This window comes from Rhinolophus sinicus, chromosome 14 (assembly GCF_057876585.1).
Source record: "Rhinolophus sinicus isolate RSI-liver-muscle chromosome 14, RSI-T2T, whole genome shotgun sequence".
In the NCBI taxonomy this organism is placed as follows: domain Eukaryota; kingdom Metazoa; phylum Chordata; class Mammalia; order Chiroptera; family Rhinolophidae; genus Rhinolophus; species Rhinolophus sinicus.
In genome coordinates, this window is record NC_142514.1 from 51514112 (window position 1) to 51532747 (window position 18636).

Below are 18636 nucleotides of genomic sequence, written 5' to 3' on the forward strand. Positions count from 1 at the left end.
AGAATTTTAGCGTTGGTGTAAGTGCCCAAAGAGGTTAAATTAAGAGGGGGCGGGGCATGAGGGCCAAAGAAACAAAGTATTTGCTCATTCTTTGTTAGCTAATTTAATTACACATTATGTTATTTATCGTATAGACTGTGGGAATCCGGGAAAACGCCCAGTTTAAATTTTGGCCATATTCCCAACAGGGTCCGTCCCTTCAATCAAGATTCCTGGAGCGAGTAGTAACCAAAGCCGGATGACCGAACCAGCGGAAACATGATGAATGCCTGAATTAGACAGAGCGCAGGGATCCTGGCTGGGGGGCTGAGGCAAAGACGGCCAAAGCCAGGCCGGAGGGAGGGAGGCTCCCAGGGGCAAGTGCTTTCTGCAAGGACGCACGATGGGCTCGTACCTCCGGATCTTACCTTCACTGAGGTTGCGACCCGACAAGTTTAACTGGCCGCTCTTCCTCGCCGCCTTCAACAGCCCCTGGGGTACTGAGGCACCGCAGTCTCTCCTTTCCGCTTTGAAACCCGCTCGGGGATCCCGCTCAGACACTCCCTTCAGGCGCGACATGTTCAAAGCCCCGGGTCCAGAAGCAGAGCTTCGCCGGTGACGCTAAAAGGCGGCGCCGCCCCGCATCCCCGCCCCCGCCGGGAGCGCGCGCTCTGTGAACCGGGCTCGTGTCCTGGCGCCGGGCCTTCGCTTTTGGCGGCGCGACCCAGATGTCGTCACCGTCCGCGCCTGGGGCTGGAGGACAGAGGAGCCCTTCCCGTTGCCGGTGCCGGCCTGGTGTCTTGGAATTACTCCGCTCGAGTAAGTGCGTGTAACCGACTGAGGAGGGCTTTTCGGGTTTATTGTGTGCACTATGCCTGCAACTCTATGCGTCTCCCCTGTGCTCCCGCCGTGGCCAGGTTGCTGGGAAAGAATAACCTCTTCTCTCCTCGCCTGGCCTGAACGTGGGCCTTGACTAAAACTTGAGACCTGGGCGCGGTCTGCAGCCTCTCTGGACCCCAGCCTGTTTGTCGCTGGTGGTGGTGGCGCCAGTCCTCCGTCTGGCCTAGAAAGTAAAACTAATTTCTGTTTGGGGCCTGTACTCCGCTAGAATTAGTGTACCTGGCCTGGTGCCATGTTGAGTTTATAGCCCCGCATAGGAGGCAGTGTGGTATGGAAGGGTTGGCAACAGAAAAAGGGTGGAGGGAAGCTTAATAATAAGCGTTCTCTCTACCGGACGGTGTGGAGAGAAAAGTGGAGGTGCAAGCTTTAGCATAGCGAAAACAGCTTGGACTTTGGAACCCAGAGATGCGAGTTCGAATTTCATCTGCTTCCGTATCTTACAAGCTACGTAACTTGAGGCAATTGATCCCTTTTAAAGCTTAGTCTTTTTAATTTAGGGATAATTGCTCTCTCTCTCTCTTTTTTTAATAAAGTGAAGCTGAAGTTTTAAGTGTTGAGCTCTTGATGAGGAAAGGGACTCTAACTCAGAATAAGCAATGAAAATTTTGTTCACTTAAGTCGGTTTTCCTGGGAAGTTAGTTTCTGTCTGAAATGTACAGCTTTATTGATTCATTCAACAAATAATTAAGAAATCATCTTGAGTGCTGTCCTGGGTGCTAGACTTTTCTTTTGCCTTAAATGATTTTGTTTTACAAAGCATGTACCAGGAAATATCCTCCTAACCCCCCATCAACTTTGTGGGGGATCAGTAGGTTATGTGAAAGATGGGACGACAAATTCTGCAGCACACACAATTTTGCCTGAGTCCCGGTTATTGCTCCTGTAAAATTCGGTTTTTAACCCCCCGCTCACTTTTTTTTCCCTTAGTTGTGTAGAGTCCTTTACTCTAAAAGTGAACAGCAGAAAAGTACCAATAGTTACACTGCCGAGCAAGAAAAGAGCGGGTTTTAAAGCAAAGACTATGGCAGTTTTTGCAAGGTCACTCACTAATGAGGTCCCCTCCACCCCCAGTTTGTCTTGACAATAATGATTGTCAGAGCCTTTACTAAGTGCGACTCTTTGCTAATAATACATCTTTTGCTATCTTATTTAGCACAATGTCCAATTTTTCAGGTGAAGAAATTAAGGCTAAAGCCATTAACTTGCCAAGGTCACAATTTCTATAAGTAGTATGGCCAGGAATTTGAACCTAGATGTCTCTCCAAAACCTTTCTTGTCAATCATTATGATTTGCCTGGTGGCTATTATTTCATCGTTTTCAACTTGCTTTTATCCTGGAACTGTTATAAGGGACACTTTAATTATCTTTTAGAAGAGATTTATTTGTTTATTAGAGAGAAACCTTTTTCTCTTTTGTAGCCTACCTTTGGAGGATGAATTGCTCGAGTGTAATATTTTAGGATAGCCACCCCTCCCCCTACAATAAATTCTACTTTAATTCAACATTGTTTTAAATAACTTGCAAGGTGTAATTTTTGCTTCTGCTTGAAGTTAAATATTTGATTTTTGATGTTTATTATAATATGTTGAAACATTGTTACATTTGTATAAGAGAAGCATATCCTGTTTAATGGAAAAATAATGTAATTGTGAAAAATCCAAGTGACTATATATTTGTGGTAAACTACAATAGATATAAACTGACATGTAAAAATATTGCTAGTATGTATCTATAGTACATTGTATATTTTACCTGTGTAGCAAGTGCAGATTGAGCAAAATGAGGATAAAAATTATTTCCTCATGCAATGGGAAAAATTACATGCTTTATCTCAAATTTATAGAAACTGAAAGCTTATCATTTTGAATTGAGCTGCTTTAAGAGAGAGTATAGTTATATTTGTGGGAGTTAGCTTTTTGTATCAATTATATTACACAGAATGCATTACAAACAAAAAAAACCAACCCTCTTTCAACATGAGCATTTAAGTGAAAGCATTTGTTTTTTTAAAAAAATGGATTATTAAAATAATATGAAATGGGTGTCTCCTTTGCAAGGGCTGGAGACTACTACATAGCTAGCTAGCTACCTTTTGCAATGCTATTTGTCTACATACAATTTATTATATTCATTTTATTAAAGCAATGGAAGGTTTCACTCTTCTAACTTCTTTGGTAAATGAAAAAAGAAAGTGAAGAAACTAAAAATATATTGAGCATAAGGAATTACATCTGCCAAAAAATGCTATTTTGTTTCCTAAGGGAAAGTAAGACTATTATCAAAGTAAGATAGAACAGCTTATCTACACCACTAAAATTTAATAAGACATTTTCAAACATGGCTAATGTTACTCTTAAGAGCATTGCTACATGTTGGATTTTTTTGAAGCTGAGAGTTTCAATTGATAAGATTGATATATTGAGGCAAATTGAGAAATTGTAGGAAAATAGCTTTTTTTAATTGAAAAAAAGCTGAAACGGTGGTTGTAAACCAGTTTTATTTATGTCATTAAATAAAAACACGTGGTATTGTTTATTGGTTTTTCTAGAATCAGCTAAAATGTTTCCCATTGTTCCCAGTAATGTTATTCCTAACTTTTAATGGCAGTTCTTGTTTGTTTTTTAAGATTAATGTGTTCTGTGACTTACAGTCTTAATTTTAATGTTAACTGTATAGATTTTATGGATTTGTTTGCTTTAAAGTAGTAAATTAATACAGAGAGAAATTTGGGCACCAAACCATAGAATGTACTTCATAGTGTCATTGTCTTTAATTGTTTTAAACACATACAAAACCACTACCAAATAAATCTGTTTTAAAATTAGTTTTAATCAAAATCTACTACTTTAAAATTTGACTTTATGTCACCCCCCCCCCCCGCCAATTTTGTTTTATTGGATTCAGCTTACAACTACATTTGCTCGAGAGACATTAAATGATTATGAGTATATATGGAAAATATTGTTGTATCTGAGCAAAGCTCCTCAACAGTTTAATGAGACAAGATATGGTCCCTAAGACTTTATTTTTAGTGTCAACTTAAGTTGATAAGTGGGGGAATGTGAATAATTTGATAGTTTATTGACAATCACAATCAGATTTTTGTTTAACAATTTGATACTCAAATTTCAAAGTGGAATATTTATACTCATAATTGCAATTAAGATAAATGTTAGTTTACCTTTCAGAATAACTTCAAATATGGCCACAATTTTTTTATATTAGTTTTTTTTAATCCTTTAAAATATCAGACTTAAATAATTTGAAAGATACCATCAATGGGGTGCTGAAATACTAGTGAACATTTAAATGCGTGGTACCTACAATGCAAATCTGTGAACCCAGCTTTGCTGTTCATATTTCTAGAGATGCATGTTTTGCACTCATCACTAAATTAATCAACTGTTAATACAGCTTTGATTGTTTTCCATCTTAGAGATGCTGACCTATTTGCTTTTCTTTTACCTCTTCATTTCCTAGAAAGTTACCTTTCCACTATCTTCTTCGCTCCCTCAAAATAATTATTTGATCAGTGTCTCCTCCACATGCTTTAGACTTCGATATGAGCTAATTGTGGCTTGAAACTAACTTCAGTTCATAGTTTCAAGTGACTGAGGTGGCAAATGGGGAAAATAAGCATTATGGCCTTGAGCTTTAGCGTGTGTCAGGAATTTACATTGTTTTCCTGTACTAAGTAATATTTTCCTTTTTTTAATCAGCGTTTTGGTCAGTTCATAGTCTGTTGCTCTGAGCCATGTTACCCTACTTTAATACCCTGTTTCCCCGAAAATAAACCCTAGATGGACAATCAGATCTAGTGCATCCTTTGGAGCAAAAGTTAATATAAGACCTGGTCATTAGAGCTGATTGTCCGGCTAGGTCTTATTTTCAGGGAAACACAATATTAATCAAGCATATGTGCAGTTGTGTCTTTTGAAAATAAGAATAATACTCTATCGCTCTAAAAATGTAGAAAAGTAATTGAAGCCTTCCTAGAAAAAGTTTTCCATGAAACATTTGTATTTTATCAGAAAAGGAATGTTTTGTTTAGCCATCCAAAGATCTATGCATGTATTAATGAAATGCTACTTTAGGATCAAACTGAATATGAAAAATTTGAAATCTGTTGGTGTCATGTTTCCGTTGTAGCAGCTCGTTAAAGGAGAAAGGGCATCTAATAATAGTATATTTCACATGTTTACTACATGTTAACAGTATATGAAGTATTTTCACATTTGACATTAATGCTCTAAGGTAAGACAAAAGTATTGTTACTGTTCATCCATTGAAAAGATGAGAAAGTTGAACAGACTTTCCTGTAATAGTATATACCATTTGTTGAGTGCGTATGTACTGGGCACTGTGCTAAGTGCCGTAGCCATATTTCTGATCTATAAAACTTTAAATGGTATCATTATCCCCATTTTTCACATAAGGGAATGGGGGCTCCCATAGCTAATTACACTTGTAGTTGAGAACACACATAGGACAGTAGAATGGGAGACTTCTACTTTGTTACACTCATGTAGTTTGAACATTTAACATTTTGCATTTATTACTTTATAACAGAATTTTAATGTGCCACAAAAACCCACATTGAAATGTGGTATTTTAAAGAAGAAATTCCTCTCTACGTATATTAACTTTTCTGATTCACATTTTTCGTATGAAGTAGCATTAATCCAAGGTGCCAGCATAAAATAGAGTGATGGTGTAAAATGGAACCCACTGGAGGTAACCATTCGTTTATAGAATACTTAATGTTTATCTCTTTAAGCATTTGTATTAATATTCTCACATCATCCTCACAACAACCCAATAAGGTAGGCGTTATTCATTTTTCAGAGAAGAAAATTGAAGCACAGAGTATCAAGTCAAAGGTCACAATTATCCCAATTGGGGATAGATTCCCTCAGTTTCTACATTCTTAATCACTGTGCTTTAAGTGTTGTGGAAATTAAAAGGCATTTTAAAAGCATTCAGTTAATGTAGATGTCTTGTTACTGAGTTGAGTACACTTACATTTTTACCATTTTTAAAAGACTAGAAATAATTTTCTTTCGTGAAGAGAAGCTCATTTTACAGCACAGAGGAAAAAAGAATCCAAATAGTGCAAATGTCTAATTCCTTGATTAGAAAAAACTATATAATGTTAAAGTGCTTGAAACTATTAAAGATATATATAACTTCTGAATTTTTTTTCACTTTTTTTTAAAGATGTGAAGCATTCCCTCAAATGGCCTTTTCTCAATTGAGTCTCCAAAAGAATCATTGATAACATAGAGGATAATACTGAGTAGTCAGTACCTGGACCTTCCCCATCCAAATATTTCTGTTGACCCCATTTAATCAAAAAAGCCAAACAAAGCAGTACAAATATGTTGACTGATTTTGCAAGTATTATAGCTGAGAATACAGTGCATATGGAGAGAGGCAATAGTATCTTAATGCTCAAACTTCTACTTTTTCCTTCTGTTAATCATAAAAATAAAACTTTGAAAAATGGGCACATACAGATTTTTGCCTACAATTTCAAAGTGTTCATAGACCCTGTGCTGTCAATTTTTAAATGTAGATATAGGATTGCTGCTATTAATAGATAATATAAGTTAAACAATGCAAAACACGTATTTGGAAATAAATTTAAGTAGGCTTTCCTTCTGTCTTGCTGTGTCCACCTGTCTTTTCATCAGTGCCTTACTGCTAATTCATCCTTTGGTCTCTCCCCTTCCTTTATGTGGAGCAGAAGAAAGGGGAGCATGGGATTTACAATTTTGATTTTTAAAATCAATATCCATATTTGTAGAGTTATCTAAGTTGTAGATTTAGAATAGAACTACAAATATCTAATTTGTAGAATCAGAAATACACATTAAAATATATTTGCAGATAAGTTTTTTTTAATGTTACATATTTGTAAACAGCAGTTTGTTTCCTAGGTTTTTCTTATTGCTTTCTGTAACTATAGGGAATAAAACATATAGCCAAATACTTTGAGAGTTTATCTTATCAAATTTGCCAGTAAATCTAACAAATGCATTCCTATCTTCATTCACCAAGCCTTTGTGGGACAGATTATGTGAGGCATTTGTTTTTAGCACATAGATGATACTCAGTAAGTTTTTGTCAGTTTCTCACTTTGTTACAATATATCGTTAAGCATTAGAAACACTAAGATTAATACATTGCTCTCCTTGTCCTCAAAAAGTGTGTTTGCTAGAAGAAAGGATCTGCTTAACAACTTATTTGATAAAAAGCCTATTGCTTTTGCAGATATGCAAAATTCTGACAATTTAGAGGACTCTGTCATCTTTTCCATTAATGTGTAAAAACGTGGCTAACAATAACAGATGTGACTCTAATGATCCAACTGGAAACCTGGTGTCCAGTGGTTAGAGTGATAGTACATACCTGTCATTGGAGAACGTCTATCTAAATGCGTGAGTTTTGTTTTTTTTTTCCTTAGAAATGTCTTTACTACAAGTGGGTGTGTTTTTTTTTCAGTTTTATTGAGATATAATTGACATATAGCATTGTATAAGTTTAGGATGTACAGCATAATGATTTGACATATATATGGTGAAATAATTATCACAGTAAGTTTAATTAACATCTATCATTTCATATAGATAGAAAAGAAAAAAAAATTTCTCTATGATGAGAACTCTTAGGATTTACTCTTTTAATAACTTTCATGTATAGCATACGGCAGTGTTAAGTATAGTCACGTTGTTCATTACACTCCTAGTACTTGTTTATCTTATAACTGGAAGTTTGTACCTGTTAACTACCTTCTTCCAATTCCTCTTCCTCCCCCTCCCCATCCCCTACCTCCCACTCCCCCCCTCAACCCCCCCCCTCTGTAACTACCAATCTGATCTCTTTTTCTATGCGTTTGCTTGTTTGTTTAGATTCCACATATAAGTAAGATCATAGTATTTGTCTTTCTTTGTCTCACTTAGTTCACGTGGCATAATACCCTCAAGTTTCATCCATATTTTTGCAAACAACAGGATTTTCTCATTATTTATGGCTGAATAATATTCCATCATGTATCACAACTTCTTTATTCATTCCTCCATCAATGGACACTTAGGTTGTTTCCATGTCTTAGCTATTGTGAATAATGGTGCTATGAATGTGGGAGTGCAGATATCTTTTCAACATAGTGTTTTCATTCCTTTGGGTATATTCCCAGAGGTGGGATTGTTGGATCATATAGTAGTTCTGTTTTTAATTTTTTGAAGTCTCGGTACTGTTTTCCATAATGGCTGTACCAAATTTACAATCCTACCAACAGTTCACAAGGTTCCCTTGTCTCCACATTCTCCCCAGCATTTGTTATCTTTGGTCTTTTTTATTCTAGCCATTCTGATGGGTGAGGTGATATCTCATTGTGGTTTAGATTTACATTTCTCTAAAGTAGGGATGCTGGGCATTTTTAGGTGTAACTTGTTTATTCATGTATCTTTAGACAAATGTCTATTCAGGTTCTTATTCCATTTTTAATTGAGTTGTATGAGTTCCCTGTATATAGTGGATATTAGCTCCTTATCTGATATTTGGTTTGCAAATATCTTTTCCCGTTCTATAGAGTCTTCATTTTGCTGATGGTTTCCATTGCTGTACAGAAGCTTTTTAGTTTAATGTATGTAGTTGCCTTGTTTATTGTTTATTTTGTTGATTATGCCCTTCGTATCATATCCAAAAAATCACTGCCAAGTTCCATGTCAAGGAGTTTTTTCCTGTTTTCTTCTAGGAGTTTTATGGTTTCAGGTCTTACATTTAAATTTAATTATTTAATCCATTTTGAGTTAATTTTTGTGAGTGATATAAGGGGTCTAGTTTCATTATTTTATGCATGAGATCTTTTGGAAGCTTGAGAATAGGAAGAACTGAAAGTTGTTTATTATGACTTAGAGGATTGATACTGTTCTGAGAATTTACTTGAAGCATTATTTTCTAATATTCTTTGGTAGACTTTCCTGCCATTATCACGCACCAGTTTAAAATTTTCTTAGTACTGTGGTAGTGATGGTTCCTCACCTATCAGAAATCATGCACTCTAATGTGTATATATAAGTTAAATATGACTATATAGGCCCAAATTAACATGTTACTTTTTGCTTTGGATTAGAAATAGCATTAACCCTTAGTAAAATTGGTAATATTTATCCTTCAGATATAACTGGAAGCCTTCCCTAACCCTTCCCCAAAGATGAGCTGTGACTCTTCTCTGTACATACTTCTCTCCCTTCACTTTCCACGTGATACTGACAGGAAGGATCCTGTATAAGTCTCACTCTGAACTATAGAAAACATTCGCTCAAAAAGAACAGTCTTCCTACTTTTCTTCAAACTTGTCCTTATCCTCAGTACCTTCCTAATTTGCTATTTCATCTGCTTTCATTGTTCTTCCTCAGAAATTCAAATGGCTGTCCCCCCTTTTCCTAAAGGCTCAGCTTAAATAACACCTTTTCCCCCATCTTCTATCCTGGTTTATTTTCATCACAGCACATTGCTCCCTTACATCTTTGTGTTTGTTTATTTTAAGTTTGCCATACTAGTGCCAAGATCTGGGATATTGCCTATCTTTGCTGTATTACTAGCGACTAGTAATAGGAAAATCCTAGACCATAGTAGGCACATAATATTTGAGGGAATTTGTGAGTTTTTTAACAGCTTGTTATGATACTGGGGTTAGTAAATAAGACAGACATGATACCTGTTTCCTGACAGTTATTTCTTAGTCTTGCTTAATTGGGAGCCTAAACAAATCTGAAGTGATTTAAAACTAGTATAGATGGGATATATTTGTTATTTTGCTTTGAAATGTTTATTTCAAATATTTCATTCCTATGGGAAACATAATAATGCAAGGTAGTTAATAAATTATTCAACTTATTAGACCTAAAAGGATGTTTAGAATTATGATTCAGCTCAGCAGTTCCTGAGATAGATTCTTAGAAGTGAAGGGAAATTTCCTTAAATCACACTTAATAAATGACAGGCTAGTATTTTAAGCCAGTCTCCTGGCTCGAAGTCCAGTAATTTTTCTAGCTGCTTGAAGATTTGAAACTGAAATATTCAAAAATACTCTTTATTAGAATAAGATTTTTTTTCCATTTTGTTTCTCCATGTGGAAGCATCATCTATCTATACGTTCTCTATGTTATTATACATAAACCAGCTTCTAATGATATAAAGATTTTTTTCTTACCACAGAGGTATCTTTTTCTTGGGCTTGGATGTGTAATTTTAATTGTGGAATATGTCAAACATACAGAAAAGTGTAGAATAATATAAAAGATTTCTGTGCCTCTACCACAGAGAAAAAGATATTAACATTAAAAAAAAAAAAAAACACGTGTATGAACCCTGCCCTTGTGTTATTTGTACTTTTATCATAGAACATTGTAGCATGCTTGGCATATAATAGGCACTCCTAATAAGTATTGAACTGTACAAATGAAAAAGCTAAAACAATTTAGTAACAAGTTTGATGTCCTTTATTCAAGGGAAAACAATCCGTGGATTGGGGAGTACATTGCCTCACAAGCAGTGAAGCACTCTTCCCAAGGGATTTTGGGCAAGAGTGAGTTTTATAGGGTACTGAGGAGGCAATGTGGAAATGACATGATTGGCCAGGAGGTGGGGGGTTTCTTACAAGGCTAGCAGGTCCTATTTTCTAGGGTAAGGTAAGCTAGCTAAAGCTGAGCTGGAGGATTGTGATTGGTCTATGCCTATGTTAGGTTTTGTTGACAGATGTTTCCCATAATTGTAGGCTGACTGGTTTAGATTTGTGATGTGGGCGGGGCAACTGGAACAGCCTCCATTTTGTAGGTCCTGATATACAAATTATCTTTATCAAACTGTTAAGAATCTGAAATTGGCAGTTACATATGTCTGATTCAAATGAGAAAATAAATGACTTTTTTATATTCATAGATACACATTTATGAGTGACATACAATTAGATGTAATTTGTAATTTTGCTGAGACTTACATTCACCAACGCATCCCTCTTCTGTGTAAGAACTACGTAGCAGAAATGACTTAGCTAGTTAGTAAACCTAGCCAGTTGGCTCTACATCTAAATCTCAGTAAGGTTGTGTTATAATCTCTCACAAGTTACACTCTTGACAGCATTATTCCATAAAGTTATTTACTAATGAAAATATTCCAAAAGGCCTCAGGTTTAGCCTCCCAAAATATTCAGGGTCAAGTAAATTATTGACAATTGTCTTACAATAAATGGCTCTGTTAAGGCATATTTATACACGTTCAACACATTTATTGGGCATTGACAATGTGACAGACATTGTGCTGGATCCTAAACTGACTCAGAAAACTCACAGCTTTGTGGGGGAGGGATCCATGTCCACATAGCAAGTTGTATGTACCCTTTGTAAGAGAAGAGGAAGCCCTAACTGCTTGCAGAAGTTGTGGCAGTGAGGGGAGGAAGGCCTAACAGAGGATGGCAGTTAGGTAAAATGACGGAGGTCGTTAATAAAGGCACGGTGAAATGAAAGATTTTGTCGGGTTTGGGGAACTGCAGGTCAATGGATAGGTAACACTGGATGAAAGTGGGAGAATAGTTCAGATGAGGTTAAAAAATGAACCAAGGGTTGTTTTATAGTCAAAAGCTTCATAATTATTTTAAGAATACGCATGTAAAGGAAGTTTTTTGGTACAAATTGCAGATCTTATACTTGAATATATTTCGGTACTATAAAATGTGCTTTTAAAATGTCAACTTGTGAGATACTAATAAAATTAGCTTATAAAGCACTGGTAAGTGTAACATTAAAAGTAGATCTTTTTTGAAGGCTTCAGTGACAAAGCAAATTTATAATTTAATGTCACATACAAAGTGTATGTAAAGATTCAGAAACTTGTGGTGGGAGGAAAATCTTGGTAGCTAGGGTGGAAATTTCATTAGTAACTAGACAGGTATGTAGATGATACTCTGTATAAAGAAATAAATAACGGTGGGCATTTTTAATAAGAATAGTTACTGACGTGGGCATGTTTTTGCAGGGGAGTGAATACTGCTTAAAAAAATTAATGCCGTCCACTTCTCAAAAAACGAGGAAGCGAAGCGAGATGACGCCGTTCTCCGTCCCGCGGTGCCTCTCGCGCTTCGTTGGCTGTGGGCGAGGCTTGTTGGGCCTGTGCGGGGCGGAGCCAACGGTGACGCGCCCGTGCGCCGCAAAGCATTGTGGGGAGCTGGGGCCTGCGAGGGAGGTGGTTGGAGGCGAAGTGGGGGCGGCCGTTTGTGTTCTCGTGGTGTCGAACTCGCGCGCTCTCTTTCCTGCCCCCCAGCCTCCCCCCCTGGCGAGCGGCGGGGCGGAGAAACGGCGGCGGCTGCAGCAGCGGTTCTAACTTCGGGCACTCTCCTGTTTCCTCTCCAGCGAACCGGTTCCTCTTTCCCCCTCCCTCTCACTGTTTGTTGTGTGTTTGATGTGTTAAAGCAGGAGCGAGAACGCGAGCTGCGCCATGAGCAACACTACCGTCGTCTCCAGCACTGCGGGCCCGGGCCCCAGCGGCGGGCCGGGTGGCGGAGGTGGCGGCGGCGGAGGCGGTGGCACCGAGGTAATCCAGGTGACTAATGTCTCCCCGAGCGCTAGCTCTGAGCAGATGCGGACCCTCTTCGGTTTCCTAGGCAAGATCGACGAACTGCGCCTCTTCCCGCCGGAGTGAGTATCGTCCACCATCACCGTTTCTGCTTAACTCCTCCCCAGCCCGGGCCTAACCGCTAACCACACACCATTTCCTAGGCCCTTGTCGATGCTTCCCCGGACCAGGTTGCTTTACTTGAGGCTGGCTCTTGCATGTACTTATGAGAGAATATGCATGTTAGTCCTGCTAATAATGCACTGGCAGGGCCAGGGTTTGGGGGATTAGGAGACACTGGCCCTTAATCGGGATTTTTTTTCTTCCCCTTAAATTGTGCCAGCGTGGTCGTTCTTTGGGCACCTAAAGCACGACAACTGCAGTTTATGTATTTTGTATACAGGCTAATCTCTTTTTCTAAAAAAAAATAAAATAAAAATGTTTCTTTGAGTTCTTTGGAAAGTAACAAAATTATTCATTCTATGTTAATTTGGCATTGAACGTTGTAGGAAATTACGCACTTTTGGGTGAGTATTGCTGTTAAGTGATTCTGGCCCAGTGACTATAAGTCAGATTAATATTTTTGAGAGACGATGAATTCAGTGAACCTGGGTACTTCATTTTTATGACAAAAATGGGCTGTAGCCGAAACCTAGGATTTTCCTTTGTTAACATAATGTATACATTTAATGATATTTTCCAGTTGTTCCTGAGAAGGAATTTTGTAGAATGTTACAATTTTTAATTTACAGTGTATGGCTTTTTGTTTTTATACTGCTATCTCACATTTATTATTTCTGTCCCTAAATTATTAAATTACTGGATTATTAAGGAAAAATAATTATGAAATAAGATGTGATAAATATTAGAACAAATATTTGAAATAAAATAGTCTTGTGCTCTTCGGTAGCAGTGAAAATTCAGATGCTATAGCCAGCAACTCCCAGTACCCACGGAGTTTTATGGTGTCACTTTAAATGCTAAACAGGAAATTGGAATCCTCAAGGAATCCACTGTTTTGGTGGAGGTAATAAATCACTAATCTGTGTACATTTGTACACTAAAATAATCGAACTTGATCATGCTTTCAGATGGTACTGTTTTCAAATTGTGTTGTCTTTAATTTTTAAAGGAGTGTACTTGCGGAGAGAGATTTTGGAGTTACTAATTTGCATGTGTAGAATTCTGGGAACATGTTTTTATTTTGAATGGACATTTTACTTGCTTTGATAACGAAGAACATACAGCTTTCATAACATGAACATACAGAAATAAATGTTTTGCTGTTACTCATTTTTCTCACAACATACCCTTAATTAAGTTGTCAGTAAAATTAAACAGTAAAATGGTAGAAAATGAATGACACATTTTCTTGTTGTAATCATGTTATTCAAAGCATTTGAGATACTGGATTTTTTACAAAATAATGCTTTCCAGTTCCTCAAGTTACTAAGAATTTGGTTATAGCTGCTGACTTTAAAGTGCTGTGTTTATTTTGAAGATGCTCTTTTTATGATTCATTTATAAAAACGAGACACAGAGGTATAGCCAGTTTACTTGTTCCTCTTTTGCCTTATTACATGGTCAGTATCTTAGAGGGAGTCATGATCAAGCTGAGTATGGCTTTTTGCTTTGTAATAAAAGGACTAGTTCCATCCAGGATAACTGATGTGCACTGGATAACATTATCTGGGGTACTGTGCATTGAGAGGACTGCTTTCCCTGTATTGGAAATACATATTGACACCTTTTTGCTGTTTTAACTCCTTCATATGTGTTCCCACCTATACACCATTTTTTTTCTAAAATTGTACAAAGTTACAATATAGTGAATGTTATAGTATCTTAGTGATCTGTAATTGAATAGTACCTGTGTACAGATCTACTTTTGTTTATATGTAATGTTGTTTGTTGCTAATTTTAAGCCTCAGTAGCTAATCTGACCTACGCCATTTGGAAATACTTTGTTGACATTTTCTTTAAGCTTGCTACAGTTTTCAACAGTAGCTTGACTGTGATAATGTGCTATGAAGTCCTATTAATCCAAAAGGGTTCATCATTTCAAAAATTTGCCCTTACAGAATAAAATCAAATGGCTCAGATTACATAACATTCTGACTATTGTAAGCACATTTGCCACTTGATTTTTTTACGGTATCTGCGGGGTTTTTTTGTGGGTTTTTTTTTAACCTCAAAAGGCATTTATACCCACCTGGAACTCTTTTATTCCTAGATACGGATGGCTATGACATACTTTCTTTTGTTGCTCAAATGTCAATCAGAGAAGCCTTACCTAATCACCCTGTGTAAAAGTACAGCACCCCTGCTCCATGCATTCTTTGTTGAACTTAACTGAATTGTTTTTCTCTATGCACCAATCACCAACTGACAGTTAAGTTTAACTTCCATCCTTTTCTAGAATATGAGGTACCTTGGGGTCATTAATGTCACTTAGGGAGCATTTTAAAGTGTGCAGATATGACTGAGCCCCCCTGCCTATTTGGGGGAAAGGGGAGATACTGGGATCTGAGATTATGCCAAACATTTCAGTGACAATTTCTTCAAGAACGTTTATCCTTTTTTTGGTTTTGAGTCCATCTATTTCTTGATTATTTTAAGCCAAAAATTGCTGGCCTATAATTTCACCCACTGATAATACAATCTTCACAACAAATAATATTCTAACCTTCTCTTCGGTATGACAGTACTACAGCTATTTGAAAGCATCCATCAGTATTTTTCTCAGTCTCTTTTTAAAGAAAAAGCTACGTTGATTCTAGTTGTTCCTAAAATGCATATTGGAAATTCAACATTGTTTGAATGCTTTCCTATTTTCTTAGTCCTACAAATCCAGCGGAAGACTGTGTTTTACCTAGTTTCACAAATAACAGGTTGTTTTGTACACCCAAACTACTGCCAGTGTCAGACCTAGTATTTGAACCCTAATGTTGTGAACCCTTTCACCACTTCATGATTTTGATTTAGCCTTGCAATTCTAAGTGGAATCACTCTTTCACTTCCTTCAAATGTTTGGCTTTAGTGGATTTTCATAATGGAAAATATAACGAGTGTTTACAGGGTAATGATCTCAGTGAAGCACATGTCAAAGTTATGCAGTAACTAAAGGCTACTGTAACATTGCAGGTAAACTTAAATTCATTATTTAAATAATGAATTATTTAAATAAGTATTTCAGTGACCAAAAATAGATACTGTAATTATCATAAATAATTTAGTATAGTAGGCAAGGGAGAGAACTTAGTTTACCTTTATTTTTTAATTTTTTTTAAATAAATGCAACATTTTACTGTATTGAGAACTGAATAAAAACATAATGAGAGGGAGGGCATGTGAGGTAACACGGTCAAGTTTTCAGGTGAATTTTACCTTTGTCACAAACCTGCTATTTTGGAGGGCTTAAGAGATGCCTTTGTTCATGAACTCAAAATTCTCTGCTTAGAAATGGTTAGTACAGGTGGGAGTTGAAAGAATGGTATCAATGGCCTAACCAGAAGCGCTTACACTTTAGTGGGCACAAATATCAACTGGGGATCTTGCTAACAATTTGAGCCCTCCTATGAAAGGGAATCTTGGATTCAGTGGGCTTGAGATGGAAAGCAAATCTGAATTTTCTGTGCATTCCAGAAGATTCTGAGAAACCTTAGAGGACACTTGAAACATTAGAAACTACCATCACTCTTAGGTATAGGACAAAAGCATCATACAAAGCCCACTTTTTCCTTTCTTAGTCCTTAGTTCTTTTCAGCTCCCCTGCTTCTTTTATGTTCTCAAAGATAGGGAGTAAAGACTTAACATTTTTAGAAATAATACTTGCACAGAATTCTAGGGTATGAAAATTAAATTCAGACATCAGTCCTCTAGCTTATATTAACGTGTCTTTTATTTAAAAATTTTTTAATTGAAAAATAAAAATATAATTGTGAGTCCAAATAGCAGTGGTTTTAAAGAAGACCATTTGAAGTGGGGAGAGATGGATTATTTGGCCTTCTGAATTATCTTATGTGACTATCTTTTCCATGGTGTTTAAATTATTCATATTTTATCTTTACCTCACCACCACTTGCTGGTTTGATTATAGCCCAAGTAATAATAGCAGTATTCCTGTGACATGAGTGGATAGAAAAAATATTAATCATTTTAAGATAACCAAGTGAATGAAAATACATTGTGCACATGTAGGTGGTACTTTCTAATTTTTTAAAGAACTATTCATTACGTTTATCTCTTTTAAGAACCTAATATTTGATAGTCATTTTTTTCTTTGTGTCAGATAGCAATAGACGGTGACAAAGAAATGGCAGAGGTCACTTTTTAAGAAATTGAGTGCCCATTACTTCCCAAGACAGTATGTTACGTGTTATGAATATAAAATAATAGCATTTAAAGAGTTTTTTAATTTAGTGGTGAAACTATAGATGTCAGAAACTACATACAAAGTGCTTTAGCTTTAGTACTGAAACTGCTAAAATGACATTCATTCTACTGTCTGTGTATCATTGTTAAATTTTGGACCAGTAGTGCTTCACATTAAAAAACACTACTTTAAAAAACACCCATCTCCTTTCAGAAACGTTTAGCAGTAAAGCCTCTATAACAAGATAGCTTAAATTCCATTTGGATATATTGTCAACTTTGCACCTAGATAAGGATCTGTGTTCAGTATGGATGATGCCTTTAGGTAAACTTTTAAGTTCTAACAGGTTTGAGTTCTCAGGTTATGTAGCTTCATGTTAAGTCCTCATAAGTAATACCTTTTTATTTTTATGTTAGTGCACAAGTTAGTAGAAAAAAATTTTTTTCAATAAATACTTCTCTGAAATACCTAGGGTAACCAAATCTGATGTAGACACATTTTCATGAAAATCTGGTTTATTACAAAAGTTAATAAGTCCTGCTCTAATAACATGAAAATATATTAGAGAATCTCCCTTTTCATTATTGGGTCTTAAGCAATAATTGGCTTGTTATAACAAAGCTATGGTTCTTTACTCTGGGTGCATAAAGAAATTGTCAGAGAATTAAAATAAAGGTGGAAGCACTTAGTACATCAATCATAAGAGATCTTGATTGTGGAGTAGAGAGCTGGGTACTTTTTTTCCCCAACAGATGATTCTGTTGTGTAACCAGGAATGTTGTGATTACTACAACATTAGGGCATTGATTTTCCTATAAGTTTTGGTTGGGGGTTAGGGAGCAATCCTGCCTTTATTTAGTCTTTCCCTTTCACAGGAAGTTTTGTGTCAGAAATTTGAACCCCACCCTTATTAAAAAGAAAGAAACCCTGCTCCTTAACTAATCTGTCTTACATGCTGCCATAGTTTGCACTTTACTTTAGCAATTGTTTGTGTTTTACCTAAGCAATTTGCTGAAGGAAGTAGCTTTTATTTTGCATAATAGTACTACTAGGGTATGGAGTACTTCCCCTATGTGTGCTTCCCCTCCCCCCCAAAAGTGCTCTAAGGGAGAGCCTTATTATTTATAATGTGTAGTCCATATGCTGTAGGTGGAAGAGGACAGGGCAGGGCAAGAAAACTCATTGTCAAATAGATGTACTTTCCCACAATATTTTGTTCCTGAATGTTTTTTACTCTGAAAAATTAGCCGTAATGAAAAGTTTTCTAAGCCAAAATGAATTACTTGTTACGTGTATTTAAAAATAGCTGGTAGTGGTATTATGAAAAAAAGAATGTTGATTTGACACTTGCAGTCTGATCAAACTGAGACTTTAGTTTCAAACTGTTTTTAACTTAATAAATTATAAAATTAAACAATGATTGTCTACATGCAATTGACTACCTGAGTTCAGTGGGTAGTACTTCATTTGAAATGTAGTTTTCTTTGAACTAGTTAACTAATATATGTGCAGTTATGTATTTTTATCTGCCTAGTTTGCTTTTGGAACTCAAGTTTGGATTAGTGAAGCATACATTTATGTTTGAGCTGATATTCTTTTTCTCTTATGTTATTTCATTGTTTTTCAGTGACTCGCCTTTGCCAGTCTCATCCCGTGTCTGCTTTGTTAAGTTCCACGACCCGGACTCAGCAGTTGTGGCACAGCATCTGACAAACACTGTATTCGTTGACAGAGCTTTGATAGTCGTACCCTATGCAGAAGGTTT

The 18636-nt window shown here is 36.5% G+C and overlaps 2 protein-coding genes across 11 annotated transcripts in view; one reads left to right on the plus strand and one right to left on the minus strand.

The window, feature by feature from the left end:
- The window catches only part of LRRC40 (leucine rich repeat containing 40), a 56522-nt gene extending 55870 nt beyond the window's left edge, over positions 1 to 652 (minus strand). For 2 of the 3 annotated variants that reach the window (XR_012497278.2, XM_019755082.3), the window contains exon 1: positions 408 to 652. Coding sequence is in view for 1 of the 3 variants with exons in the window: in XM_019755082.3 (XP_019610641.3) it covers positions 408 to 558 (151 nt within the window). In the remaining 2 variants the exon portion in view is untranslated. The remainder of the gene's footprint in view (positions 1 to 407) is intronic. The other variant, XM_019755083.3, reaches the window with a different exon arrangement.
- The window catches only part of SRSF11 (serine and arginine rich splicing factor 11), a 41099-nt gene continuing 23105 nt past the window's right edge, over positions 643 to 18636 (plus strand). For 2 of the 8 annotated variants that reach the window (XM_019755076.3, XM_019755078.3), the window contains exons 1-2: positions 12121 to 12579; positions 18499 to 18632. In XM_019755076.3, coding sequence (XP_019610635.1) covers positions 12380 to 12579; positions 18499 to 18632 — 334 coding nt within the window. In that variant the 5' untranslated portion in view covers positions 12121 to 12379. Of the gene's footprint in view, positions 799 to 12116; positions 12580 to 18498; positions 18633 to 18636 lie in introns of those variants that run through there. The other 6 variants (XM_019755071.3, XM_074334944.2, XM_019755072.3 and 3 more) reach the window with 6 other exon arrangements.